Source organism: Megalopta genalis, chromosome 2 (genome assembly GCF_051020955.1).
Source record: "Megalopta genalis isolate 19385.01 chromosome 2, iyMegGena1_principal, whole genome shotgun sequence".
NCBI classification, from domain to species: Eukaryota; Metazoa; Arthropoda; class Insecta; order Hymenoptera; family Halictidae; genus Megalopta; species Megalopta genalis.
In genome coordinates, this window is record NC_135014.1 from 7,293,862 (window position 1) to 7,303,894 (window position 10,033).

At 33.6% G+C, this 10,033-nt stretch overlaps 1 protein-coding gene across 1 annotated transcript; it reads right to left on the reverse strand.

The window, feature by feature from the left end:
• Positions 1–4,551: 4,551 nt before the first annotated feature.
• On the reverse strand, positions 4,552–10,033 carry LOC117218326 (uncharacterized). Its single transcript, XM_033466622.2, has 6 exons — positions 9,954–10,033; positions 9,526–9,580; positions 9,190–9,345; positions 7,637–7,688; positions 6,702–6,830; positions 4,552–6,384 (listed from the first exon to the last, which is right to left on the reverse strand). Exons 3-6 carry the CDS (start codon positions 9,222–9,224, stop codon positions 6,238–6,240), a joined length of 363 nt encoding a protein of 120 aa, XP_033322513.2. The 5' UTR covers positions 9,225–9,345; positions 9,526–9,580; positions 9,954–10,033; the 3' UTR covers positions 4,552–6,237.

A 10,033-nucleotide genomic window follows, 5' to 3' on the forward strand; every position in this document is an offset into this window, starting at 1 on the left:
GGAAAAATATTTAATTCCCAACGTGCAGTGGAAAATGCCTTTCGCGATTTTATCACCGGCTGCCCTCCAGATTTTTTCGCTAGCGGTGTTAATAAACTATCGTCAAAATGGCAAAGTTGCATTGATAGTTTCGGCGCATGTTTTGATTAATTATTTTACTTCTTGCCCGAGATATAATACAGCAAACTTTCAGTCTCAAATCGGACATTTCATACGAAGCACGACGCCGAGGTGTTCTCTTAGTCGCGATCGTGGGAGGTGTTAGTAAAACTGATATTATACAGTTTTAACCATAGGCAGTTATTGAATAGAAATATGTGAGCCGTTTATTTTGAAAGTGGCATAAGTCACTTTTTCAAAAAAATCGAGTTAATGGTAACACTAATTACACTTGAACGGTATCTTTTCATTTTAAAAAAAATTGCAATCAATAAGTTGAGAACTATTGAGATTTGTTCGAGAGAAGTTTTGCTAATTAACGGTATAACAAACATGTTTATTTTGAAAGTGGCGTAAGTTGCTGTACTCAGGAAATTAATTGCGGGGCTTAGTGTAAAAGAAATAGAAACGTGTGATAAGTGTGTGTGTGAAGTATTGTTTTGAATTATTTTCAGTATTTTTAAAAAAGTTATGATCACTGGACTTATTTTTATAAGTGCGAAAGAATAGTGCAGTTTTGTAAATTATATTATAGTGATGTGACGGCTACCTCCAGACCCACCTTTTTTTGAAAAGTAAATACAGACCAAAACGAAGTTAATTGGCTGAAAATTCAATGGATACGATTTTACCATGATATTCCCTATAAAATGTTTTATAAACTAACTTTAGATGAAAAAGATGAATTTCTAACTTTGGATTTGTCACCAAAAAGAGAAAGACCTAGGCGTTATTCACAAATAGAAATGGATCCGTTATACGCTGGATCTCGTCCTGTTTCTTCAGCAAAATACAAAGACATGATGGACTTGCTTAATTATAAACCCCCAATATACCACAGTTATTTAAAAAATTTGAAACAAAACACGATTTCCGAGGACTTAATCACTCCTATCGATGACGAAAATTAAATTGAACCGATGTATTTTCATATAAATTACTTATACTTATGTTTCAAAATGTACTAATTATTTTTGTATTTTATGAATATTAAGATAAAAAATACTTAAATCAGACCTTTACATTAAATATGTTCATAGTATAAATTATTATTATACATGTAATTTATTCAACAATTTTAGTAAATCACTGTCCTTTCAAAACATCACTTCAGTAAAATACGTCGGACAAAATTAATACATGTCAGTCATTTTACTAAACTATTTATTTTGAAAGTGGCTTAAGTGACTTTATCGTAATGAAGTGGTGATTTTTTAATGTTTCACAATATGTGAAACTAAACTAATTGTCACAATATGTTTTGTTATTTTATTTTTGCAAGTTTATGTTGCAACTGAAGATACATATCAAGGTATGTAATCCAGTCTTTGAGTTTATTTATTAATATTGCGAAGAGATTGATTAATCAGATATTGAATATTATAATTCACACTTGCAGGGCTCCTTATTAATAAAAGAAAACTAAATAGAAAAAAGCAAGTACGATAAATGGAGAAAGAAACAAAATCAGAAATCTTCTCCAAAATAATTTAAAATAATTCTAAACTTTCCTACTAGAGAGCAGAAAATCTGTAGTGCGTAGAAATGCGTTAAAGTGCATACTGTAATAGAGACTATTATTGGCGACTTTTGGCGATATATTGGGTTGGCAGAAAAGTAATTTCATTATTTCAATGTGAAATCGAACACAATTTTTTCTATACAAGAAATTAACTTTAATCAGTCAAATATTTTCCATTCTGGTCAATGATCTTTTGCCATCTTACTGGTAATTTTATGATTCTGCGCTCATAAAACTCAATCAAATGCGATTTGATGCTATCGTTATTATTAAAATTTTTACCATTTATAAAGTTTTGTAAACTTCGAAATAAATGATAATCCGTTGGTGCAAGGTCGTGGCTATATGGAGGATGCGACATCACTTCCCAACGAAGCTCCAATAATTTTATACGTGTTGCTAAAAATGTATGAAGCTTCGCATTGTCGTGGTATAACACGATCCCATTGCGATTTTCCAATTCCGGCCTTTTCACTTTGATTGCTTCCTCCAATTTCATAAGTTGTTTGCAATAAACATCTGAGTTGATTGTTTGGTTTCTTGGTAGCAGCTCAAAATACACAACGCCTTTATAGTCCCACCAAATTGACAGCATGATCTTTTTTTGATGCAATTCAGCTTTCGGTATGGTTTGTGCTGGTTCATCACGCTTGGACCATGACTTTTTCAATTAATGTTATTGTAAACGATCCATTTTTCATCACCAGTGATAATTCGTTTCAAAAAAGGGTTGATTGCATTACGTTTAAAATGCGTGTCGCAAATACTGATTCGTTGAGTTAAGTGAATTTCTTTGAATTCATGCGAAATCCAAACATCGAACTTCTTAACGAGTCGAAAACATCTTATGTGATATTCAGTTGTAGTGTGTGATGCATTTAATCTTTTTACAATCTCTCGTACAGTTATATGACGATTCGATTAAATTATGGCTTTAATTTTGTTATCGTCAACTTCGGAAGGTCGACCAGAACGTTGGTCACTTTTAAGTGAAAAATCTTCAGAACGAAATTTTTTGAACCAATTCTGACACGTGTGTTCCGTTAAGCAATCGACGCCATAAACTTTGCATATCTCTTTGCGAGCCTTGGCTGCTTTCTAGCCTTTATGAACATAAAAAAGTAAAATGTGTCGGAAATGTTCATTTTTGCACTCCATGTTAAAATTGACAGAAAATTATCAGTTGTAAACAAAACTACGCGGAATTTGTTTCTATACTAACCTAAACGTATCAACTACCAAAGCTGAAGGCAAAAAAGTTATAACCTTAACAAAAGTATGACAATGCAAACATAACGCTATCTATTGGTGCAAACTGAAATTAATCGGTTAAATCGCCAATCTTTAGGAATAAATTTAAGACTCTAAAACAAACAAATTTTTCTTCTGGTAGTATGCTCGCAAATGCTTTCTTTCCTCGAGAGATATTTACTATTGTAGTTGTAGGACTTAGTAACGTATGTCATCGGAATAATTCAGGTTTATCGCGTAAATTGCAAAAGAAAATTATTGCATTTATTATAAAAATAATTATGAAAATAATTGTAATTATTTCATATGTTACAGATAAACGTTACACCTGCGAATAACAGATGAAGTGGTTGAATGACACTGTACACCTATTGTATCGTTAGACGCTTGCGCTATCCTAAATTTTAATGTTTGAGTGTCGTCAACAGGTACTCAGGGTGAATAATAGGTCCTCGGTTCGCAGTGCAAACAGCAACACAGTAATAACTGTCGATCTTGGAAACACGGATATTTCATTTATCCGTTCTTAACTTTCGATAACTTTAGAAGTAGATACAGTAAATTCTTCCTAATTGACGCTCAGCTTGGAAACAAACATGGACGATTTGGGAAGAGAAAACTCGATTATTCGAACCTCGAGTCTCGTTTTTATAGTTGTTGGCAATCGGTAACTATTAAAACGAGCCGCAAGGATCGATTAATCGCACCTCCTCTTCCCGAATTGTCCATTTTTGTATCGAAGTTGTGCGTCAATTACGGAGAATTTATTGTATCTCTTGAAGGAAGCATTTGCGAGTATATTTCCATAGGAAAAATTGGTTTGTTTTAGAATGTTAAATTTATACCCAAAGTTTGCCGATGTAACCAGGAAACACGCTGTATATTGGAAAGGTCTGGCAACACTGGGCCCATTTGAATACTAACTCCAACTCTTACACCACTCTGGGCCACAGCTTGCTATGCAGTCGATGATGGGGACAGAAGCGCTTGTTTATTGTGGCACCGCAACAGCCGAACATTGGCTGCTATTCGCCATGATTGGCTGCCGGTCCGCGTAGCCAATCCCAATATAGGTGTTGTTATATGGTTTATTATTAGAACACGTTTTAAAGACATTATAAGTATTATTAACTAAAAAAATTACTTTAAATAGTTATAAAATAAATATTTTTTTATAAATTAAAATTTTTAGAACTGTTTGACAAATAACAATATTTACAGAAACTAGCATTGCATTGCATTGGATCGCGTAGCCAATCCCAATATAGGTGTTGTTACATGGTTTATTATCAGAACACGTTTTAAAGACATTATAAGTATTATTAAATACAAAATTATTTTAAATAATTATAAAATAAATATTTTTTTATAAATTAAAATTTTTAGAACTGTTTGACAAATAACAATGTTCACAGAAACTAGCATTGCATTGCACTGGATCGCGTAGCCAACCCCAATATAGGTGTTGTTATATGGTTTATTATTAGAACACGTTTTAAAGACATTATAAGTATTATTATATATAAAATTATTTTAAATAATTATAAAATAAATATTTTTTTATAAATTAAAATTTTTAGAACTGTTTGACAAATAACAATATTCACAGAAACTATCACTGCATTGCATTGGATCGGATTGATTATTATCAATTATTCATGGTCATAGATACAATATATCGATGAACAGAAAATTAACAAATATGATCTTCTTAAACACCTATAAAACCATGCCGCTGTCAATATCGAAATCAACAGAGCGCAAAAAGTAACTAGACCCCTCGAAGTTCGTTTACGCAAGGAAAACACACGAAAAAGTAAAGTAGAGTTTGCATTAAACTATCGGCGAAAGCGCGGCTCTCCTTGTGTTTTTAACTGAAATACCTACGCGAACCATAAATCCGCAATACGTTTCCCGGGAATGTAATACTACAATTACCAATAATACAGTTGAGAGGTAGATCGATAAAGTAAAATATTCCATTAACCGGCGTTAGATTTTTCTATTTTACACTCATGTGTGGGCTTGTACGGCTCTCTCTCTCTCTCTCTCTCTCTCTCTCTCTCTCTCTCGGACTTCATTTCAGCGCCGGCATATTAACGTTCGAATATAATTTTACAATTTTATTGGCGATATGCAGGTTTGCTTTTTTCGGCCAAAAAAGCGGGCTCTATTAAATTACAGAAGCTACAGTATGTTCTGGGTCTGGCGTTTAATTTTGCAGAATAATGCCTTTGGGACGCGTATCACCGGCGAATACCAGGAAAAGTCGAAACCTACCCTCTCCGCGCCCCTCATCGGTCTCCTCTACCACCGCCACCTCCTCCTCTCCGTCAATTATAATTCGTACCAATTATACTGTAAACTGTGCAACAATTCAAAAGAGACATCCACCACGAACATTCTTTTCCCATTCGACGATATGAAAATGTCAGCGGCCACTTTTTGCTTTCTGCATCGATATTTCATTGACTGTGTATTGCAGGCTTTATGCGTTCCATTGATCTAAACGACAAAGCCGCCCTTGTTCTTTAATTCGTTTAATAGGAAACAACAGAGAAGAAAACCGAATCATCCGGTAATATTGCCCCTTTTTTCCGTAGACGGCGGGCAAGTGGAAGCGCGGCTCGCACTTCTTTTTTCGGTTTTGCGTCGATGGGTTTCACTGTGCCATCGAACTATACAGTCGATCGCTTCCTCATGCAGGGTTTCAACAATGAAAGAACCCAACTATTTTGTAACCCCATGCAATTTTTTGCCTGTAATACGATTCCATTACTGTGCCCGGTTTCGATCGATTCAATCGAACTGTTCGTTAAACAGTAAGACTTCAGCGAAAAGAAGAAAGTTCGCGGCACTCGAAGCCACTCGACATTTACAATATCATTGTACGGGCGGATTTAAACGTTCGAGTCGTGTAACGTTACAGTTTGGAAATGAAATAATATCGTATGTAGTCGGCTCGATGAAATTGCAATATAATATTCCGCGCAGAATATGTCGCTTATGTTACGAATAATTATTCTTTAATGGGTTGTTTATTGCGAAATGTACTCATTTCGTTGCAAGCAGACTGCAGAACGTGGAAGAATTTCTGTGTCAGGTACAAAGAGTTAGACCCAGATAAAATTTATTTCCAGTCCATTGTAATGGTGTTCTTAAAATCTTTTGGTATTTTGGTATGTTTTTACTGCTTAAATCTGTGGCCTACTTACAAAATATTGCATTCACTCATTCAATGTGTCAGGGTTATTAATACAGCTGCATATTATCAGAATAGCATTAGAAGTGATCCATGCGAGTGCTCAGTTTCGTGGGAAGTTTGGAGGATATGGTCCAGGTCCAATTGGTCTCTGATCTTGTCCCGGTATAATGGGTCCAGTTATTGGGACACATTTTGCCCGATATGTTGAACAGGCAAGATATCGGCAACAGTCATCGTATGTATAACACTAAAATATCATTTAGATATATAATTATTTATATAAATAAGTACATTCTTTTGAGAAACATATTATGTTTGTTTATGAGAAGATTGTGGATCTTTAAGCAGAAGAAAAACGTCCTGCACCAATTAAGGGAAACAGGAGCCAGAGAAACATACAGTTTTTAATACTTGTGACGTGCAGAAAATATTATAGTATGTGGATGTTCGTCAATTATTTTAATGGTTCCATTGCGTAACATTGCAAATACTCGTTATTTTCATAAATTCCCAAATGTCGCATTCTTTTTACGAATGTATTCAATATTATGTCAATAAACTCACTATCCCAAGCCATGGGCTGCATGTTGCTGTGTCGGTGGTGAAAGTGTTCTGACAGAAACTGACACAAGCAGTAATTGCGACGATCGCGCACAGCAACAGAAATTTCATTGTAGCGAACTGTCTTGGAGGCTGTGAACACCATTGAAAGAATTATCTAGACGTTCAAGTGGAATTTCCAAAGAGAAGAGTCTCTGGGACAGTGTTAACTTAACCCTTAAATGCATATTGTTGCCAATTGTCTACATCCCAGTTCCACTTAATTTTATTCAAAAACCTGAGTATGTGCGTTTCCGAACACACGTTGATAACAATAGACAATAGACCATGTGTGAAAGAAAAGACTTGACATTACTTTTGGCGAGTAAGTTCTATGTTTTTTGACATTTGAATGTGGTGGGTGATAACCTTCAATGTATTACTTGGAGAGATATTTTCTTTTTTCGAGTTTCCTATAAAGGAGTGATTTATCTAATTGAAAAAGAAAATTACTTCTCATCTGTTGTCACGTAAGCTATGAATGTTTGATGTTGCATTTGAAAATTTTATTTTATTTATTTATTTTATATATTTATTAATATATTTATATTATATATTTACTTTATATATTTATTTATTTTCAAAATAAATACTCAATATTATTACCTAGATTTTTTTATTTATTTTTTACGTAACCTACGACTCCATTCCTATAAAAAACGATGTTTTAGAATTCAAAACAAAAAATCATGCATTTAAGGGTTAAGAAGAAAATTGAAACAAGTTTTATTTATTTAGAGAGCCGCACAAGTTTATATATTGAGACCAACGAACAATGACTGCATTGCAAAAGCAACCATATCTTCGCTGTAAATTGGAAACACTGTGAACGTGAAACAAATCAGAAGTATACGCTGTAAATGATCTTCAAAGTAATACTAACTTTGCAAGGTACTTACGTACGCTAAGAAACGAACACTCCACATCCAACAACCGTCAGTCAGTACTGACCTGCAAATGGGAATTTCCCGATATTTATAACTGCTGATTAAACAGGTTTGTAGACATTTGTATGCACACCTTATCGTAGGATTGCATTACGCCGTAGATACAGAGTTTATAATCAAGACAACAATTCCTTTCAAACCAACAATTCTCTAAATGGCATTATCTCTGTTTTGCATACACTTTTGTTTGCGCAATAAACATGTAACACAAAAAAAATGCATTTCAGTGCAAAATGATACATTTCACAAAGTAATTTTGAGGTCTTGTAGCTTTTTAATTTAATTGTTTGGTTTTAATTAATTATAGCGAACGACGATTTGTTGAAGAATGTAGTTCTTAAAAAAAGATGTTCCTCAATCATTTTTAATAGCGTACACAAGGTTCTTTTGAATGCTTGAATTATTTTTTAGTCCTAAATTACAGGTGTTAATTTTGATCGTAGTTGTATAAAATTAGCAGTTCCGTAATCATATCTGAAATGAGGATGCAGAGCGACGTTCATATAAAATATTTTTCAGCAATTATATCGGTTTCACGCGGATTAGTTAGCAATAAATAGAGCTTATGTTTAATTAAAGAACTTCGATCGCTGTGTAAAGGTGTCGAGTAATATTTATCCATTCAAATAGTAATTATTAATTAATATTGTATTTTATTGGAAAACATGGTTTTCTGTGGGCGCTCTTTCACTTTCCCGTTCGTTAATGTGGCTAATTATTTTATATACATTTCAATTCATAAAATCCTGTATATGTTTTAATCTCATAACATGTACGCCTGCATACGCGCGCTCTTTAGAGAAGTAATCGGCGCAGTTATCAATAAATTAATGCAATTCGGTTTGATCAGCGGATGACAAATTTTCATAGCAGCAATTACGCATTCGCTTCGATTATGACAGAAAAACGTCATCGCTCTTCTGAATATCGGAATTTCGAAGTTCAACTTTTCTACTTCGGTAATTAACGAAGGTAAATATGCTCTCAACGGATGAAAGATTAATATCAATGAACGAATGATATATATGATTTTTTAATCACGTACTGAATACATATTTATAACGATACTATAAATAGTATCAACGATTACTCCTGCACAAGAAAAAAGAGGAAATCAGAACTTCCTCAAACAATTTAAAAATTGTATAACTTAAAATTCGAAAAATAAACGCCAAATGTTTCATCAAGATTTTATAATAATGCGAATTTTCATGAATTGCAAGTAGGTCCAAAAAATAAAAGGTAAGTATAAATTAATCTTTTCGATAAGAGCTCTGATAAGTTGAAAATAAAATTATTATTTTATTATTTATTATTATTATTTTATTATGATTATTTTATTCACAAATGTATAATATTTCATAGCGTTTTTAGGAAGTATAAAACCCAACGACGAAAAAGAGTTGAGCATACACAGATACCGCAGCAATCGGAATCCAATGAACACTGCATATATACAACAGTCGATAAAATAGATAAAATATTTATAAATTTAATACACTTACCGGTTCGAAAATTTGTCGACATTCACGTTCCGCATTTCCGTAATGGTTGCCTCGCATGTTGGGTGGATGACTCATTTTCGACTCGACCATGGCAAAGGTGTCAATTATAATGATCGCAATAAGAACTATTAACTTCCTCATTGCTTAAATGTTCTTCTGGAAAGAGAAAAACGGCATGTCTATTCCATATATTGTATTTTCCTCTTACGATAGTGGTTATGTAACATTTAAAAATGTTAAAGTAATTCACAAAAATCATTCATTAACTTTATAAACGACTACGATTAATTATATCTTTTATTAAATGAAATAAAAATTAATCATTAATATACTTACAAGTATTGTTGGATCACATAGTTGCGTGTGGATTTTTCAATTCGATCATTTTTTCCTAAAAAAGAAAATAATTTTCTTTAATAAAAAAAATAGCAGTTGGAGAAACTATGACAAACGACAGGTCTACGGTCACCACCAACTCGTATTAGTGTGACGAGCAGCGACGAGCAACATGTTGTCTACACAATTTCCTTCGAGAAGAAAAATCAGTAAAACATGATTAGAATATTTTTCGGTGCTCTGCTTGTCGCTGCTTTGCTCGTCGCTGCTCGGCTCTGTGCGTCGAGCTAGAGCACGAGTGCCTTCAGTCGTGAGAGATAGAGTTAGAATTGAAAATTCGTCACAATTTTAATTAGAAACCAGCTATGACGAAAGTTTTAAGCGAAATAGAGTAAAGCGCAGCAGCGCAAAACACATAAGGTACTTACTTGTTATATACTATTTAGTCAGAGGAAAGGGTACGTGTATGTTGACTGGAGCACGGTACGTTAAGAAGTGATCTCGGTCG